General features: G+C 30.4%; 1 protein-coding gene and 2 non-coding genes across 3 annotated transcripts; 2 read left to right on the top strand and 1 right to left on the bottom strand.

Moving 5' to 3' along the window:
• The first annotated feature begins 4,826 nt into the window (after positions 1 to 4,826).
• On the top strand, positions 4,827 to 9,567 carry LOC148308185 (uncharacterized). Its single transcript, XM_088262138.1, has 3 exons — positions 4,827 to 5,092; positions 6,166 to 7,071; positions 7,907 to 9,567. The coding sequence occupies exons 1-3, from the start codon at positions 4,959 to 4,961 to the stop codon at positions 9,243 to 9,245; spliced, it is 2,379 nt and encodes a 792-aa protein (XP_088118264.1). The 5' UTR covers positions 4,827 to 4,958; the 3' UTR covers positions 9,246 to 9,567.
• A 340-nt stretch (positions 9,568 to 9,907) lies between these two features.
• On the bottom strand, positions 9,908 to 9,979 carry TRNAQ-UUG (transfer RNA glutamine (anticodon UUG)). The gene has a single exon. It is a non-coding gene; the product is annotated as a tRNA-Gln (tRNA).
• Positions 9,980 to 17,277: 7,298 nt separating this feature from the next.
• On the top strand, positions 17,278 to 17,350 carry TRNAF-GAA (transfer RNA phenylalanine (anticodon GAA)). Its single transcript has one exon. It is a non-coding gene; the product is annotated as a tRNA-Phe (tRNA).
• The last annotated feature ends 4,113 nt before the right edge of the window (positions 17,351 to 21,463 follow it).

The following is a 21,463-nucleotide window of genomic DNA, read 5'->3' as shown; positions in this document are numbered from 1 at the left end:
TTGCTGATTAATTATTCATAAAAACAATCAAATAAAATAAATTTACGATTGCAAATATTTCATATTGTTAAACAAAAAATTAAAGTTAAAAACCTTATATGATATATCGCCCACTCCTTTCAATAACGTCATAAATTAAAAAAACTTGATTTTTTAGGAGAACGTTTTTAAAGTTTAATAATATAATTTAATGTATTAAAAATAAATATCAAGCCACTTATTGAACTTTTAACTGTACAACAGATCTTTTTAGGTAAAACCTAAAGGTTTTTTCTACATTTGAAAAATATTTAGTGTATTTGAAAAAATAATTAAACAATACCTTTTCTTCAAAATGCAAAAACAACACTTTCTGCCCTGTAGCGGGTAAATATTAAGTCAAACATATGCCGCTTTTGCTGGGATATAGTACATTTTCTGGGCATTCCGAAAACATGCATAACTGAAGATTGACGATTTTTTATTTATGAAGTTCTTGAAAGGAGTGAGCGATATGTGTCGCCTACTTTCAAAATCCGCCAGATTCAATTTTATAAGATTTTAAAATATATAATCTTTAAAATATATAATTTATATACTTGAAAACCCCGCTAAAAATACTTAAAAACAGCGTTGTATTTCAAATTCCGCAATATTCAAAACTTGCCTTCTGACCCATATCAGCCATTCATAGAGCAGGGATAGATCAAAAATTAAGATGACGTCATTATCGGTTTGTATCTCTACGTGTTTTTTTTTTTAATACTGAATAATTTTCTATAAAAATGGTAAAATCTATTTCATAATATTTTATCTAAAGATAAACAAATCTTTGAAACATAAATGTTACCAGGATAATTTTGCATTTTTGTAAAATCAACTTACCTACATGGATCTAGCGGATTTTGAAAGTAGGTGACACATATCGCTCACTCCTTTCAAGAACGTCATAAATCAAAATACTTGATTTTTCAGGAGAATGTTTATAAAGTTTAAAAATATAACACAATGTATTAAAAATAAATATCAAGCCACTTATTGAACTTTTTACTGTGCAACAAAACTTTTTAGGTAAAACCTTAAGGTTTTTTCTCCATTTAAAAAATTATTAGTTTATTTTTAAAAATAAGTAAACAATATCTTTTCTTCAAAATGCAAAAACAACATTTTCTGCCCTGTAGCGGGTAAATATTAAGTTAAAAATATGCCGCTTTTGCTGGGATATAGTACATTTTCTGGGTATTCTGAAAATATGCACAACTGAAAATTGACGATTTTTGAATAATGACGTTCTTGAAAGGAGTGGGCGATATGATTACTTACATATATCGTTTTCTAGTGGAGTTAAAATCGAAACAATAATTACACAAATTATTTTTGGCAAAAATATTTGTCATTAAAAATTTAATATAAGTAAGTATGTATTAACTTTGTACTGAAGGTTTCGATACGAGGATAGCCAATTACAATATTCAAAAGTTTCGTAAATATATGTAGAGATGGCGCTATTTAAATTATAGTGATTCCGTTCAACTCTTTTGTTCTTTTATTTTTACATTTTTTTTTTATTTTTACATCTTTAATATTTATTTTTATCTTCGAAATTTGATTTGATGACATATTAAATATGCATTATTTTTCTTTCCCTAAATATTAAATCTTTTTTGAGAAATGAAAAAAGCGAAAATTACAGAAATATGCAGGCATAAGAAAAATTATTCGATAATAAATTATGGTGACAGCTTTTGCCCCCATGTCGATCTCGAGAGATTTTTCAAAAGCCCTCATAACAGGGATGGCGAACCTATGGCACACGTGGCATAGGTGGCAAATGAGACGATTTTGCATGGCACGTGAATGTAGAATAAAATCAACACATTTAAAAAGCCATGTGAATTTTCTTCGTTCATCAATAGTTGCGTAAACTAAGTATGTGACGACATTCATACATTCATAGATCACACTGTTTAATACTTGTTTTACCGTGAGGGACTAGTCCCTTGAGATGATTATTTTTTTGTTTATAGTAAAAATCTGTAGTTTTATATTTTTTTCTATGGCATGTGGCACGCGAAATAATATTATTGAAAAAAATTGGCACTTAGGTTCAAAAAGGTTCGCCATCCCTACCGTATAAGGTTAAACAATAAATTAAGAATTTTTTGGCCCAAAGTACACAAAATTTAGTAATGTATACATACAAAAATTATCTCCTTATTCAGGATTCAAATAAGTGTGGCGTTGGGGCGATTCCGCTTAGAAGTTTTTCAAACGATATCTAAATGTGCTAACCACTGCACTATGGAGGCAGACAAATATTATTTTAGAAATATGCTAATTTGAAATAGATCTTTTTTTGTTTTTGTTTGTAGAAATCGCAAGCAGCGAAAGTGCTAAAACACCCACGTTTTGGGAATGACGTTTGAACTCCATTTAAAAGTCAATTTACTTATTATTACGACATTAATGAAATCATAATCAGTTCTGCTGATTAAATATACATTAGCACCTACAAATCGATGGCTCAGCGTTAAAATGTTGTATCTGCGATTTCAAGAAATGAATAAAAAAAAATGGTAAGTTGTAGGAAAGACGTAATACATGAAAAATAACGGATCGACAGCTGACTACCGAGTAAAAGGACAAAGATGCTTTTGAAATTATTTGGTGGTAGGTACTAAACATCAACATTTTTAATTTCATACGTGTTGAGGTGAAACATCTACCTTCTTTTTCAATATTGTTGGATGCGTCACATGCTTGGTACGTTCACACGAATGTATACGGCTGATCACTTAGTATTTTAATTGCAACCTGACAACCATGGGTGCAGTATAAATTGCCAAAGTGGCGCCATTATAAAAAAAATCACTTCACCTTGAGCCGCCATGAATAATTTTCCTTATTAAAAAAAAAGAAATATTTGTGTTCTAATTATGTATTTATAAAAATACTTTCTTACTATTTCTGTGAGCCTAAGGGTTCATTATAAAAAATAGTCATCAAATTGTGGAAGAGTGGGTTCGAACCCAGGAACACTAACTAAAAGTTTTTTTTGTCCACATTTAATCTTCACATTCGTTTGAAAATGCCATAACTAGGCTTAACAACTGTAATAAAACTGATTTTTATATAAAATTTATATTTGAAGCACTAACATGTGATTTCCCTTTTTATAATTAAAATGTAACTGTTTTAAAATCACTATAAATATTTCATTATAACTTGATTATAATATCTACCGGTTTCGAAGCTAACCGCTTCTTTATCAAGACTGATTAATACTGAAATTTAGTATTAATCAGTCTTGATGAAGAAGCGGTTAGCTTCGAAACTGGTAGACATTATAATTAAGTTATAATAAAATATTTAAAGTGATTTTAAAACAAATTTGCGTTTAAATTATTATATGATTTTTTTATGTTTTTTTTAAAGAATAAAATACAACTTAGACTAAATAAATCAGTGTTTGATTTAACATTTAATACATAAACTAACTAAAAGCTTGTTTTTAATTTATGTTGTGGATTACTTGTTTCTCTTGGTCATCTCAAACTATTTACATGGTACTAAAGTTATTATTCGAGTTGTATAATAATGTACTAAAAGTAAAAATACTATGACGTCAACAAGAGCCGTTATGATCTAGGAATTTCCAACACCTACGTAATATTTGCCAATACGTTTTCGCATCTCGCTTTCATCATAGTATGTCATCTCGCGCCAATATGGACAGGAAAGTTGTTCAGTATTCAACACATTCGAATTTGCAAGTTTGCAGAACGTATGTGTCAATAAACTGCGTAGGTTCGAATCCCAAACCTCCACAATGACCACAACGGGAAAACTACGATACTCTGTAAATACATATTTTTTACTAAAGAAAAGTGTAGTGTAGTAGTTAGCGCGTTCGGCTACAATACTGAAGGTCTCGGGTTCGATTCACACTGGGGTCAAAATAAATAGAAGCGATTTTTCAACCTAATATTTATTTAATATTATAGAATAAAATAACAACTACGTATTTTTTTCCACATGAATTTTATTTGGCCAGCAACCGACTTTCGTCGTAACCGATATCATCAGACCAGTTTGATGATGTCGGTTACGACGAAACCCGGTTGCTGGCCTAATAAAATTCACGTGGAAAAAATTACATAGTTGTTAGTTTATTATATAAAATGCAGTTCCACCAAGAAATGTCAGCATAAAACTATTAATATTACACTTTAATTATATTTAATATTACACTTTTTTATAGGAATTGAATTTATTTATCTTGCTTATTATGTACAAAGTTTATAGATCAAAAACGATTAAGTGGATTTTTGTTTCTTCTAAATAAATAAAGATATTTTATTAAAATCTGTGTTGGGAACAGGAGGGATAATCTAGTGTGGGCCAATCAGGAACTTCTCAGCATTTACTCATTGCTGGGAGAAAACCACATAAAACTCCCCAGGAGAAGGTGGACTGTGGACTGTTATCAACATACCTCCCATATCACTAGAAGAGGGTCCAGCATTTTCTGTCCTAGCTTGAAGAATATAACCCTGGCCCCTAGCGCGGCCGATATTTTTATTAAATAATATATATTGGATTTGACTTTTTTTAAAGAATGTTTACCAAGTGAAATTAAATAATAATAACGATTTTTTTCTTGTACATTATAGTTAACAAAAAAACATCCTATCATACTCTCTATTGATCAATTCTGTTATGGTTACGAAGTGATTTAAATGAAAAGCAAAGACCTTTACTTTCTCTCAAACTCTCTTCGAGACAGTGACTTAACCTCAATAATTGCCCGGCATCGGTGACTTTGCGTGTGTGGATCGTACCGGATCACACAAACAATTCGACTCTATGTGCGACTGGTTCATTTTACTTACTCAGTCTCAAAACATTAAATTAATATGACGGTTTCAAGTTGATTTCGTGTTTTATTTGTCTGTTATCTCTAACACTCTCGAGTGAAAATGACTTTAAATTTGTGGATAGTGTTTGTTTTGGTCTGTGGTTATCAAATTCGCGCCGAGGACCGTGATTCGGTCGTTGCCGACTTGAATAATAACACAACTAGAAAAAATTATACTGCTAGTGACCTTATACAGTGAGTACCCATTGATGTTTACCTACACACAATGCACACATGCATTTAGCTAAGTCATTATGATATATTATTTATTGTTATGGCATTCACTTTGTCGTAAGACATGATGAAATTGAAAAGAAAACACTTGTTTTTTTACCACTTTAGTTTTATGTTTTTTTAAAACTTATTAAAATAAAACAACTTTGTTTTAACCACTGTTAATGGTATACTTTATCCAACCGGTTTCGACAAGAACCTTGTCATCATCAGGGTTTATGTACTAAATTCTAAAACAATGTTTTAGAATTTAGTACATAATTCCTGATGATCACAAGGTTCTTGTCGAAACCGGTTGGATAAAGTGTTCCAATAAAAAGTTGTTAAAACAAAGTTGTTTTATTTTATAAAGGTTATAAAAAGTGCCACAAAGTATTTGCGAAAAACATTCAAGAAATTAGTTATACGTATTTATTTTATTTAAAAATTTTAATTTAAATACAAATAAATGTAACTCAAGTGGTGAAGAACAGGCGTTTTCTTTCAAATTTTAGGTCATTATGATTTACAATATTCATAAATAAGAATCAGTATCTTTTGTGAATAAAATAAGAATGGCCAAAAGTTGACTGTTAGATCCAGGATTTTTCAGAATCTGAAAGCTGTGTAAGAAAAAGTCACGAAACATTGAGATAATATAAATTAAACCTGTATTTTGTAAATATTTTAACTTCACCCGGAACAATAAAAAATTGAATTGAATTTCCAAATAATTTTTATGCTTTCAATTCTTCTCTGCATATCATTTGATTTTAATCATTATCAATAACTTGACGTATTTTTTCTGCTAAAATGCATACAAATTTATTATTTTATTATTTCGGCATTCACTTTGTAGTAAGATATGATAAAATTATAAATAAAACATTTGTTTTTTACCACTAGAGTATTATTAATTTTTTTTATCGACTAGTTTCGAAAGCTAGAGATGCTTCCATCTATGGATTTGAATGAAAACTATATTATATATATTTCACAATAGTATATCGTTTCCCAATTATTTTCTTCTCGCTTATTTAAAATTGTATTTTCAGGTTTCTTTCAAATTTAGCAAAACAAGAAAGCACACCTAGATTACGATTTCCAACTGACGACTACGATGAAACTCCCGATGACCCATTTTATGAAGAATACCAGAATTCTAATACAAATAATGATCAAGGTTCAAATGTAGTTTTTGACAGACCTTTAAAAAAACCATATCGGCAAAAATTCCCAGAAGATGCACCGCCATATGATCAGAATTACCCACAAAATGTTGATCAAAACATCCAATATTACCCACAGGATTTTGATGAAAGTGGGCCATATTTTCAGCAATATAAACCAGGAACCGTAGGTGGACAATATGCTCAGAGGTTTCCAGAACCATCTTATATCAACCAAGGACCGTTTTACAGGCCACCGAGAAAGAGAAAGCAAAAGAAGCGACCTAGTTCGTATCCTCCACCATTTCCCATCTCCCAAGATCCTCTAGACCCTTATTTCCAAAATTACCCTCCTTATCAAGATCAATATCCACAGGGTCCATCCAAATATCCAAATAGTCCTTATGAATACCAATATCCACAACGTCCAGGAAGTAAATTTCCAAATAGTCCTCCTTATCAAGACCAATATCCACAGCGTCCAGGAAGTAACTTTCCAAATAGGCCTTCTTTTCAAGACCAATATCCACAGCGTCCAGGAGACTTTCAAAATTATTCACCTTATCCTCAGGATCCTTATCTTCAAGGTAATTTTCCTCAAGGGCCGGGATTTGGACCAAATGTTGAGCAAAGTCCCTTCGGCAGCTTGATGAATGCTTTAAGCTCCATAGCCAAACACGATGACCAGAAATGTGTACCTAGGTTGCTGTGTGAAGTAGCAGCTGGTGGAAACCCAAGCTACAGACAAAATTCGTTCCTGCCTTCATTTGTCAGCACGGAGTCACTGTTTACGTAAGTTTCTATTATATTTTGAAACCATACCTAAATTATAATTTAGTATTTTTGTTAATTGTCCGACAACTTCTTTCTTATGCATAACCCAGTATATTTCATTGTATTGAAAAAAGAGTAAAGAATAATGAAAGTAATGTGTTTAAAAACATATGACCTGATTTTATATGTTGGTTTACAAACTGAACTTTAGTTAATACGATTTTTAGCTTTGGTTAAGACATTTAAGTATGAATGATAGATATCTAGTGTCATAGCTTTAAGTTTTGTAATCATTGGCAAAATTAATTTTAAAAACATGTTCCTTATTATCATGTTCGTTTGATTATCATTTTGTAGCCTTTAATACAATTTTTGTTGTTGTTGGCAGTCAACTTTATTTTAGAAATTTATATACCAGTCAGAATTATGTACATGTAATATTTATTGTACAAAACAATATTTTTCAATCCACCAAAAACATGTGTTTTATTTAATCGAGTATAAAAACATGTGTTTTATTTAATCATTGTAACCAAAAACCGGCTAATGTTTAAACCTTATATATAGAAATTTTAAAAAATAAGTAGGCAGATAGTGCTTGTCGATGCTCGTAAGTAAAAACGTAGTGAAATATAAAACAGCAATAAATTGCCGTGTAAATGATCAAATAATTAGACATTCATACTGTAAATTGATGAAAACAAAGAAGGTAAAAAGGAGTCATAATAGGATGATATAACGAAAAATTATGGTTTCAAGAATATATAGTAATGTTTCAGGCGTTTCTTAAACAGTCGAGTTAAATCGATTTATAAAAAATGACATTTAAATTTCATGACAATCTTGATTTCAGGCTTCTTTCGGCTTTAACAGGGGGTGTCTCTCCTTTATTAGTGTTTGGAAGAGCTGCACTTCTCGGCGTCACGTCACAAGGGAGACCTTCCTCCTGTCGCTATGCATATCCTGACTGCCCTAGAGATCCTGATAGACTTGTAGAATATCTCAATAATCATAATGGAGGCTTCTTCCGCTTCTTCAACGGTCTCACTAATGATCTACAAGACCAATCCAACAATCAAGGAACAAATAACAACCCAAATCTTCAAAACCTTCCTTTGGGTTCGCAGCAGCAACAATTCGGATTAAATCAATTAACTCAACTATTTGGTCAAACACTAGGTCAATTAAACCCTGGACAGTCTGGTTCCAACAGTAGACCATACGATCAAAGTGGAATATATAATCAAAGACCTAGCTACTATCCGAACAACGGAGAATTCGGATTCAACCAAAGATATCCTTATAGATTCAATTACCAAAATAGAGGCAATTCAAATGATTCCGACGATAGTCTACAGAGTGAAGCAAGAATTTTGAACAAACCTTTATATGGACTATATCATGACTACAGTAATGATCTCAATCGAATCCAAAATATTGGACTTACATCTTCGAATGATCTTTATTTGTCTCAGAGTTTTCACGATGTCAATTTTGAGAAACCTTCAACCAACAATGGCCAAAGCGGAGTACTAAAATTTCCCGATAACAGCAGGTATCAAGATCAGCTGAAATTTAACGGTCTCCCAGAATCCTTGTACACGAACCCTCTCAAATTTCCTTCAGGTTCGACAAATTTCAATTACGAAGATGGGAACCGCAAGAGGCCGAAAGCCTTACTATTTCCGACATCTGAACAGACGGGAATTCCTAATTTGTCCTTTCCGCAGCCGCTACCTTTCTATGACCACACGAAGATGATTTTCCCCGACCGGACAGGAACCGGAAACCTGAAATTTGATTCAGAAAAATTGACGCCCGCTTACAGACCGGATATTTACCGGAACGAAGGGGTATCTTTCAATCAGGGAGGGAGCTACTACCCTAATCAATACCAAGGAGGCAACAACTATCAAAACCAGGGAGGTACTAATTATCAAAATCAATACCAGGGAAGTAATAACTACCAAAACCAGTACCAAGGAAGTAGTAATTACCCTAATCAATATCAGTCATCTTCTCAAAAGAAGAGATATGTTTATATTGTACGAGGAAATGGAGATCCAAACCACCCAGAAATTGTCGAAGATAACAAATTGAGACGAAGCATAGAAGCCAAGTCTGCAGACGTTTCAGAAGACCCAATTGAAAATCGAAGAGATGGACGCTCTTGGACGTTTCCATCGTCGTGAGTGATTCATAATGAGAACTCATTTGATGTAAAAACATAATACCTCATGTATTCATATCTTTTATCGAAGTGTTTGTGTAAATATAACATATCTGATGAAACGCTATTGTTAAAAGATACGCGGTATTTCGTTTTCATATTTTTATTTTTATTTTTCAATAACTGAGAGCTTTCGCATTAATGACCATATAAAAAAATCCGCTTTTCTATAAAATCACATAAAACCATGCCCATAGTATTTTTTTTTTATTTATTTATGGTGAATTGAAAATATCAATTTACTGTTATACAGCCACCTAACAAGGTTTTTTATTTCACAAAAAGGGACCCCAAAAAATATGAAAATACCATAAAGTAATGTTTAATATAGATATTTTGTATTGCATGTTTATCAGTTTTCCATGTTTTTACAATTGTAATTATTTAAATAAATATTATAATAAATATTTAAAAAAATAAATCGAATCCATTTTATTCAGTGGAGGTGGAAAAAGAGCAAGAATATATAAATATAATTTTTTTAGGTAGTGCCTACCAAAACACAAAAAAACAATGATTTTTATTTTTGTTAAAACGATGATTTATTAATTTAGCTCAATTGGTCAATATTTATTACACTTCTTTAAAATAACACAGATTTCATAAATAAAAATAATCCCCAACAGGTTCCACCGAGATTTGAACTCGGATCGCTGGATTCAAAGTCCAGAGTGCTAACCATTACACCATGGAACCGAACGCCTGAGCTGCGAGAATTTTACTTCTGTTTATTTTGAGACGATTCTCTGACAAAAAATAAAGTAAGTCCTAGAAAAATATTGCTTGGTTTTGAAGTTTCTCGATAATAATGAACCGGATAATACTGATGAGATATTAGAAAGGTTATCGATTATCGGGAATTATCATTATTATCGGTTATAGACTGATAATGTTAGTGGACTACTTTGTTGACTGAAGAAGAATTAGTAATTTATAAACATACATACAGGTTTTGAGCATATAAAGATTACTTTTATTTTAATATTGAAACAGTAAGGTGAGACATTTAATAATGCATAAGAATACCTCTAGAATCTAGAATGAATAAATATTTATTTATTTATTTAAACTTCATGTACAGAAAATAAAAAGTACATTGGCGGGCTTATTGCTAAAAAGCAATATCTTCCAACCGACCAAAGACGGACTAGTGATATTGATCAAAACGTTTGATACCATATATAGCCGTTTGCAATCAGTGGGCAGATAGTACTTGAACATTTAAAAAAACATAAATTACAAATTGACATTTAAAAAGAAACATAAATTAACAAAAGACGAAATATCATTTTCGCAACGTAAAGAAACTTTTAAACATCAGTGTACTTTCGTGTAGAGACGTGAAAATGGATGGATAATGATCCTTTTCTATTAATATAGATTCATCAAACACAAAATTTAAAAAAAATTAAACACAAGACTCCGTTGTGAACTGCCATTTAAGCTTTCCCTGTTGGGTTTTTATTTGCTGTAACTGTAACTGATTTTAGTGCACCATTCACTTTGTTCCCAACACTCATTCGTTCCACATGTCCATCTCAACACACCTTTCTTAATTTTATCGATAATGTTACTGTTTTATGTTTTTTTAATGTTACAAGTGAAATTTTTTAAGGACTTTTTAACAATCGTTTTACGGCGGCAATAAGGGTCCTGTAAAGTGTGTATAATCCTTTAATTCTCCTTCAAAGTGCGACATTAGCATCAAAGGCGTCACCCTAACTTTGCGTAGGTTTGACATTAATAATTCCAGGATTATAGGGGATATCAAATATTAATAACAGCCCATTCTCATTATCCAACCAACCATCGCAAAAGAGCAGAGGAAGCAAGTGATTAAATCACACACGTGGTTAAACGACACGTCATATTAGCGAGATTAGAAAATTAAGAATTTTAATTAATCTTGAAAATAATGTGGACATTTTTTCTGCATTGTTACTTTGTAATTTTAAAAATTAAATTCGTTCAACTCGATCGAAAATATCTAATACTTTATCATTTTTATTAAAATTTTACTTGGCAAGTATCGTGGGTATACTGGCAAAAAAACGTTTACTCTAAAATCCCTGTTTGAATAATACCTGGTATTTAAAGCTTTTAGCCTGAATAAAATACTCGCTATCAAAGTTGAATTTGTTTTTAAAACCATATAAATGACATTTTATACTACTTAAAATATTTTGCCAGTTTAAAGAACGTTGAAAACTTTATATATTTATATATCATTAAGTGAAAATTTCATATTGTCGAGTTAACGTTTTTTGCTTGTACACCCATGATATAATACTAAATACTATGTATTTCTTAAAAATCTATTGTGACACATGTGCTGAGACATTCAAACACCGTATGTGAAACTAAGTCTGAATTTTATAGATGTGTCTTTGGGACGTTGAAGGTTGAAGAAGGGATAGCTGTTTCTTTTTATCAGTGGTAACATAGAGAATAGGACCTCTCGGTGATGGTTTATGACAGGTTTATTAATATTTATACTAATACTTAGATTACCACAAAATCAATTATTGAAAAAATATTCTACCTTATACATCTGAAGATGTGTCTATACATTGCTTTTAGCTTACTTTGATTTATGAATATTTTGTTCAAACAGTTTGTTAGCTCCAAATAAGTTTATGAATTTAAAAAGAATGAAAAAAAGGATTGATTGTTAAATTAAATTAAGTTTTATCCCGCCCAAAAAACTTTCATTGTTTTAAACGATTATCACTATTAAAGATGTGTCTGCATAATGATTTAAGGTCAATTGGATTTATATTAGTTTTGTTCAAACAGTTCGTTTGCTTCAATTAGCTTTACGAATTACGAATTGAAAAAAACTCATTATTAATAGCAAAATTTTTACAATATTCATCCTAATTTATATTTTGAATTTGTATGTCAAATGAAACTATATTTTTTAAGTAGTGATGGGAGATCGAATCAAAAAAAACAAATGGAGTATTGACTTATTCAGAAGTCGTTAATCAGAGCTCAAACATGGTTGACTGTCGCATATTTATTAGAAAATCGAGATATATTAACTAATATTATTTCAGTAGGGGGACCAAACAGAAACAGTTACCCAATAGGCACAATTATTTATACATATGTGGGTACATACTTTAATATTATATTTGTATTATACCTGTCATGAAGCGCCTGTTATAAGGCAATCGGTAACACAATAACATTTTTTGTAAAAATAGTTTTGTTTTAAGAAAAAGTGCTCAAAACAAATACATATACGCATGATCTAGATATTCTCGTAAAAATACCCTTATCAGCCGCCCTTAGAGTGTCCTTAGATAACATATATATATATATATATATATATATATATATATATATATATATATATATATATATATATATATATATATATATATATATATATATATATATATATATATATATATATATATATATATATATATATATATATATATATATATATATATATATATATATATATATATATATATATATATATATATATATATATATATATATATATATATATATATATATATATATATATATATATATATATATATATATATATATATATATATATATATATATATATATATATATATATATATATATATATATATATATATATATATATATATATATATATATATATATATATATATATATATATATATATATATATATATATATATATATATATATATATATATATATATATATATATATATATATATATATATATATATATATATATATATATATATATATATATATATATATATATATATATATATATATATATATATATATATATATATATATATATATATATATATATATATATATATATATATATATATATATATACAGGTAGTTATACTATTTTTATTTTTATTTATAATACACAAAATTACAAATTACAGTAATGTGCCTAACCTTACTGACTTTTTCCATGCTGATGACACATTTAACAATATTTATTTCAAATACTATATGAAAGAAAATTGCTAATGACATGCAGTCAAATACGACTTTAAGAAGGATTAGCTTCCTGCGGTGTTGGTTCCAAATCAACCATTATTTATGATTTTTTTATGAAACATATATTTTTTTCAAAAAATTATATCTTGTTACATTAATGAGGAATACATTTCAAGTAAAAATTGTAGAAAGTGCAGGAGCCTGAAGTATTTCATAAAGAGAGATAAATTAAATGATTTTTTTAAGACATGAAGTTTATTTTGACATAATTATATTGTATTATGAATAGCTATAATAGATAACGAAATACGCATAGGGCAAAAGCTAAAACAATGAAATCCTATTTTATATTAATGACAGTAAAATTAGTAAGAAGCTCATTAGTAAGTTGATAATTGCCTTGGGATGTTTCGAATATTATCAAATTCCTAGACATGGTTGAATTTTTTCATTGTTATAGACACTCCAGGGGGTTGATATTTAATTACTTGTACCACAATATGTAGTATATGAATTACATTTTTTGTTGGTAAATTTAACAACGTACCCACAAAAATATTGTCTATTTAATTGAATTCAAGCCCTATTGCGAAAGCTTCGCATATCAGTTACGTCTCATTTTCATGATGTTTTGTGGTGTTATTAAGGGGACCATTGTTAAAATCAGTGGGATATGTTTTTGGTATTGGTAAAGTAATTGCGCACAGAGTGGATTCGGGAGACAATTTAATATTATTTAACCAATAATTCAAGGAATAAAATAAAATATATCGTAGTCGTACAGGAGAAAGTGACCAACTAACAAAATGAAAAATTTTCAGGAAGGTCATTTAAGTCACTTTTGCTTGGCAAGAAAATAAACATCAATGCAGTTAGTTAATATATTATATTTCCAAGTTTAAAATCCTTTGGGATTTTTTCAGAGCAATATTAAGCTGGTAAGATATCAAATGATCACGTTTTTGTAAAAAATGAACTTGGTCACTTTTTTCTGTATGACTACGATATATTAAAGAAAAAAATCGTTAACTGTTTCACGATTACAATAATTTAGTATAAGAAGTAACATTTATTATTCTTCTTCTAACCCTTATTCACACCCTATGGTGCATAGGGTACTGCCTCGCATTGACGTAGTATTATCTTGATCGTTAATTGTAGAAAGGCAAGTTGGCCAGTCTAGTTTGATGTTAGATCAATATGATAGTAAAAATCACATACATTTATTTTGAGCCCATTAGGAATCGAACCTGGAACCCAAACGCGCAAAGGAATAAACCACAAAGCCCATACTTTAATAGGCTTGTATACAGGTAGGATAGTAAAGATTGGGAAGGTAATTGTGAAAAATACATCACAAACACCGAGACCAATTGAAAATAAATCTTTCTCGAATTTATTTTGCGAGTGGCGGGAATTGAACCCTTTCGTTGAACCCTTTCGCAGTCAAGCATCTACCCAACTGCGCCACAACGCCTGTCATAAATATTTATTTTTATGATGAAATTTATGAAAGACCAAGATGTAAGCTGTTTTGCCATGGAGCCAATAGTGTTTTTTGCACGTTAGTAATTTTATAATTTTTTACGCGATTAAAAAAATCTGCCTCCACTAATTCGGTCCTGGTAAGTACATTTTTCTAAAAGGAATTACAGGGTTTGCATAGACTTTAGAATAAAAAATAAGTTCACGTGCGAGTCACGTGCCTTAAAGGATCATAACACATGGGTTGGTACTAATCTACTAATTCCTTATGCCGTAATAATAGGAGGCTAAGTCTCTGTTTCTGGCAGTGTGCAGTCATTGGTCACCGTAATGGACATGGCGTAGTGAAATTATTTACCATTTTTTTCTTTCTTAAAACACTGTTTCTGCATTGAAAACATAAGTTTTTCTTCGAATTAATTATATGGTTTTGAAAAGAAACGAGATAATGTGTTGGGTTGTGGTTCGAACCGAGAAACTCTTTAAGTCAGTGTTTCTCCATGCATCACTTCCATACATCAGGGTTGGAACCACGACTCGGTTGTGTACTGCCAGGTAGCCTTCGCTGATAGGTTTTTATTTATATAGATTCAATATATTTAAATGTACTCGGTATAATAGAAATAAATATAATTTCTATTTGAAGCACTAACTTTGTGATTATCTGTTTTATAATTAAAATGTAACTTTGTTTTAAAATCACTATAAATATTTTATTAAAACTTAATTATAATGTCTACCGGTTTCGAAGCTAACCGCTTCTTAATCAAGATTATTAAGAGTATTAATCACTTTTGATAAAAAACCGGTTAGCTTCAAAACCGGTAGACGTTATAATTAATATTAACATTAACATTATAATAATATTAACATTAACATTATAATAATATAACTTAATTATAATGTCTACCGGTTTCGAAGCTAACCGCTTCTTTATTAAGATTATTAAGAGTATTAATCAGTCTTGATAAAGAAGCGGTTAGCTTCAAAACCGGTAGACATTATAATTAATATTAAAATATTTATAGTGATTTTAAAACAAAGTTACATTTTAATTATAAGAAATAAATGTACTGTAGTAATTGGGAAAAAACAGTAAAATAAATTAATCAGGCTAATGTAGTTGGAAAAAGAACCAGAGGAAGGGCCGAGGAAAATTTGGCATGATCAGATATCGCTCACTCCTTTCAAGAACGTCAAAAATGAAAAAAAACTTGATTTTTCAGGAGAACGTTTTTAGAGTTTAAAAATTTAATGCAATTTATTAAAAATAAATATCAAGCCACTTATTGAACTTTTTACTGTGCAACAGATCGTTTTAGGTAAAACCTGAAAGTTTTTTCTCCGTTTGAAAAATATTTAGTATTTTTAAAAAAATAATGAAACAATACACTTTTTTCAAAATGCAAAAACAACACTTTCTGCCCTGTAGCGGGTAAATATTAAGTTTAAAATATGCCGCTTTTGCTGAGATATAGCACATTTTCTGGGCATTCCGAAAACATACACAACTGAAAATTGACGATTTTTGATTTGTGACGTTCTTGGAAGGAGTGAGCGATTTGTGAAATATTGAATGCGGACAGGTCAGGAGTCGAAATAAGTGGCGAATATGTATGAGGAGATGTATGACTGTGAAAGGGGCGAAGAATGTTTGCAAATTATACATAATAATTATGAATTTCGTGAGAAGGCACTGTTTTATCCGCCGTGGAATAATATGGACTTACATATTTTAAACAAGTAACGACGCATGACGTTTTGTGCTCCTCATTTATCCGAACTTGCCACGTGACTTGTAGTTTAATTAACCATTATTATTTATTTGCAGCGGTAAAACGGTTCACCATTGTGGTAAGTGTAAGGATTATACCCATTGTTCGGTTTACTGGAATAATTTGCCAAATTGGGGGGTAGAGCGTTCTGTTTGTGAGCCCATAATTGCAGTAATGGGGACATTCTAAGTATTGATTGTAAACGGAATGTTAAAAATAGATTCCCGACGAAAATAAACATAATTCATAAATATAAAAGACAAATTTCTTGATAAAATAGTTCTAATAATAATAATAATAAATAATAAATTTGGATAACTTTTATAGCGCCATTTTCGTAAAAAAAATACCTCAAGGGCGCTTCAATACTATTACTAATACTAATACTATTAAAACTATCAATAAACTACAATGAATTGAAAAACCCTTAGTATATTTTAATATAAATATCCGGGTAAAGTAAGATTTAGTATAAAGTACAGAGTACAATCTGATTTTTATTTTTTTTTTACTATAACGACTGGGTATTTGTTTCTACTAATATTTATATCTTAAAAATAAACATGTTTAAAATGCAAGTTTAATAATACAATAATAATATTTTCAGTCGTACATTATGTTGATATTATAAAGTATGCTCGCACGAATAAATGTTAAAATATATAAATATCAATTTAATGTTGTAAAAGAAAGGAAAAGAAAAGTTAATAGACCGTACATTTATGTTATGTACAGTTTTTACGCACAATACGGTACGCCGAAATAGCTCAGTTGGGAGAGCGTTAGACTGAAGATCTAAAGGTCCCTGGTTCGATCCCTGGTTTCGGCATTCCTTTTTGCCTCTTTTTTATTTCGTTGTATTTTTATTGAATGTATAAGGTGTTTATTTAAAGACACGTCTATTCAAATTGTTAAAAAATGAATAATTATCGTTTCTTTGCAGCAGATTTTGAACATCACTGGAACATTGATGGTGATTGTTACATCTTATTCAAATAATTTTTTTTAATAAATTTGAAGGAAGATAAAGTTTTTTAAAAGGAGTGAATCGAATAATTTAAAACGAATGTTTAAAATGAAATAAAGAACTCACATACTACAATTAGTAAAAATACAAAATATTTTTCGAAACAGTTAATATAACAACTTATACGATAGGTCGCTAGGGTCGCTTTTCCCTAACGTATAAAACAATTTAGCAGGGAAATAAACCATTTTCCCCTTTGGAAAATATGCTTACGGCTACAGATCACAGGGGTCGCTATAAATTTTCATTGTTTTTTTAATGTTACAAATTCAACAACAGGTGGTGTAAGAATGTTTATTGATCAATTTACACACAATGTAAAATTAAAAGATAACTCACCCACAAGAGTTCAATTGTGGCGCCACCCTTTCTGCAGAATACCAGGTATGGTAATGACGATTTGGAGCCTCTATTGTACCCTACCGGTCACCCATTCTTGTTTCATAATATAATCGAAATTCGGTAGACAAAAAATTCCTGTCTTTTTTTTTATTTCACTTTGAGTTTTTTAATTAGAAAAATGACGAAACACGCTTAAGAAGAAACGAAAAAGAGTGATCACCTTTAAGATCAAGGCATATGCTACACTAGCGGTTAAAACACAATAAAATACGATAATATTCACCTAACGACTTCATTATTACACTAGGGAAAATACCAAAAAATAATTTATGTATGGGTGTTAATTGTTTATTTAACGCAGTACAATAAAACACTACAATCACACTATAAAAATACTTATATTATAACACAACACGCTTACATAATTACCGAACATTACATTTTTTATAATTTTGTATTCCGAAACGATCCAAATACGACGCACTTATGATTCCAATCGAAGCTCTAAACTAAACTGACAAAAATGTCCACTCGGAAAAACTAAAAAAATATACAACAATACTCTTAAAGTGAAAACAATACTTTTTCTTCATGTTTATGGCTTATTTAGGATACGAAAACAGTAAGGTAGAGGGTTTCTAATGGAAAGGGAATACGACAACTATATTAAGTAGGGTCTTAGTAACTTTTTTACTTCCGCCATCGCACAATAGAGCATGAATATGTAACATATTTTTTCAATTTAAATCTTATAGTAATGTCGCTTACTCAAGATAGTTCGGGTTGCCATTCTCCTTTTCCTCTCGTCTAGTACCAACTATTCCTCCATCATTTCCTCTTCCATTTAGCAGTAATGACCTTCACCCTGACATCTTACTTTTCTTCTTCGTCTTCTTCTAACCCTTATCCGCACTTAATGGTGCATAGGGCACTGCATCATATAGAAGCAGTGTTATCTTGATCGTTAAATACACGAAGGAAAGGTGATCAGCCTTTCGCTTCAGGTACCTACCAGTCCAGGGTTATATTAAATAAATATTAGACTGAAAAATCACAAATATTTATTTTGACCCTATTGGGAATTGAACCTGGGACCTCCAGCATGGTAGCCAAGCGTGCTGACCATTACACTAAGGAGGCAGACAAAACTTTACTTTTACTTACTTTTACGCCACTTATATCTATATATTTAGCGCGCGAGACCGAATCCCTTTAACTAATTAGTCTCGAGAAATAAGCGGTTTTCTTGGAAACCGTTCGATATTACAAAAAGCTTTAGTAAGATATAATCTAGAGGTGTGAGTAAAGGTGGAGACTGACCCGAGCATTTCGTCGTAACATAACGTCGTAACATCGCTCGCGGCGAGCATCAGCGAGCATCCGAAACTATGGATGGAGCGCTCGGCCTACTGTACCTACTGACTGCCTGAATGCTCGCATCGTTATGTGAACGTTACGACGAAATGCTCCTGTCAGCCTCCACCTTAATGGGTAACTATTACTTTTCGGTCACCCGATTGGGATGGTATTGCTTACCTTTTCTCGGTTAATATTTCCTTCCAACTTAAGTTTTTAATGTAAAATTAGAAATACATAGATAAGAAGCTAAAAATACAGTAGAACCCCGAAAATCTGAACTTATTGGGGCTGTTGCCTGTCTGGATTTGGAAAAGTTTGGATTAGCCGAGAAATTTGTAATACAGTACATGCATAATAGGTACTTTACACCAGTGTTTCGCAAAGTGTGTGCCGCGGCACACTAGTGTACCGTGGTCATTAGTTGGTGTACGGCGGAAAAAAGGGTAGTTTTGTGAAAATAACACAATTGCTCCAAATTTTGATTGCCTGTACTCAGTAAGTAGGCTCCCATTTCGCATTAAACATAAAATGATAAATATGTTACAATAATATGGTAAATATACACTTCTGAAATTTCTTAATTTGGTAGGTGTACCTTGAATAGAAATAGTTGCGGAACACTGCTTTACACTACAGCAATATGACGTTGTTTCTTTTAAGTTACATATCGCTCACTCCTTTCAAGAACGTCATAAATCAAAAATCGTCAATTTTCAGTTGTGCATGTTTTCGGAATGCCCAGAAAATGTACTATATCCCAGCAAAAGGGGCATATTTTTAACTTAATATTTACCCGCTACAGGGCAGAAAGTGTTGTTTTTGGATTTTGAAGAAAAAGTATTGTTTAATTATTTTTTTAAATATACGTAATAATTTTCGAATGGAGAAAAAACCTCAGATTTTACCTAAAAAGATCTGTTGCACAGTAAATAATTCAATAAGCGGCTTGATACTTATTTTTAATATATAGTATTATATTTTTAATCTTTAAAAACGTTCTCCTGAAAAATCAAGTATTTTGATTTATGACGTTCTTGAAAGGAGTGTATATGTGTTATACATTTTACAATTCAATGTACTTGAGTAGCAATACAGGTACAGTATATTATACTGTATTAACTTTTTAATAATTTTTAAATAAAATAAGGTTTAATATAATAATTTTATGTAATAATAAATGTGCTCTTTAGTCCTTACATATATATTTTTTTAAATAATTACCCACATTTTTTTTCTTTCAATTCTTTATATTTCCCGGGATTTCAGATTTCCGGGTTCCACTGTATGCAATACGCAACGGAATTTGTGCACTGATCGGCGTGATGAATTTTAAGTGATCGAATCTAAAAACCGAATTAAGTAATGACTTCTTTTAAAGAAGTATGAAATTATTTATTCGGTTTTCAATTCGATCGCATATCGCTCACTCCTGTCAACAACGTCATGTATAAAAAAACTTGATTTTTCAGGAGATCGTTTTTAAAGTTTAAAAATATAATGAAATGTATTAAAAATAAATATCAAGCCACTTATAGAACTTTTTAGTGTGCAACATTACTTTTTAGTTAAAACCTAAATTTTTATCTCCATTTGAAAAATATTTATTTTATTTAAAACAAATATTGAACAATACCTTTTCTTCAAAATGCAAAAACAACACTTTCTGTCCTGTAGCGGGTAAATATTAAGTTCAAAATATGTCGTTTTTGCTGGGATATTTTCTAGGCATTTCAACATAAACAACTGAAAATCAACGATTTTTCAAATAAGATATTGTTGAAAGGAGTGAGCGATATGTCTTATATAAAGTGATTTCATAATAATTATTTTGAAAGTTGCTAAATTTAATTTATACGAAGCATTTTGTTTATTGGACGATGAATTTCTCGGTTGTTTTTTTCTTCACATTTTCATATCATCACTTACGTACTTTATCCTGGTTCATCGACCTTTGGTGCAAAATTTACTGTCAAGAAACAGTCAGAAGGGTGGAGGAGAGGGTTACGAATAAATAATACACCGATTATTTTAATGTTTTCCATCAGGAAAACATTTTATTCGTGAAATAAAATTAAAAACGAAATCGATAACTATTTAACATATAAACATAATTATAAGACAATCATTTATATCTTTAAATACACAACATATTCAATTTCATATTATACAAACTATTAGGAGATACGGACCGCTTTGTTTAATCGACCATTTCTT

This window comes from Brachycentrus maculatus, unplaced genomic scaffold (assembly GCF_059751285.1).
Source record: "Brachycentrus maculatus isolate JH-2025_06_01 unplaced genomic scaffold, ASM5975128v1 h1tg000173l, whole genome shotgun sequence".
Classification (NCBI taxonomy): Eukaryota; Metazoa; Arthropoda; class Insecta; order Trichoptera; family Brachycentridae; genus Brachycentrus; species Brachycentrus maculatus.
The sequence above is the reverse complement of the archived record's forward strand: the minus strand, read 5'-3'. Positions and strand labels throughout refer to the sequence as shown.

Bases quoted from the DNA above. Each gene is read 5' to 3' on its own strand.
- LOC148308185 (XM_088262138.1), top strand. From the start codon at position 4,959: ATGACTTTAAATTTGTGGATAGTGTTTGTTTTGGTCTGTGGTTATCAA. The intron at 5,093-6,165 runs GTGAGTACCCAT...TTGTATTTTCAG, and splicing joins ACTGCTAGTGACCTTATACA to GTTTCTTTCAAATTTAGCAA. The intron at 7,072-7,906 runs GTAAGTTTCTAT...TCTTGATTTCAG, and splicing joins AGCACGGAGTCACTGTTTAC to GCTTCTTTCGGCTTTAACAG.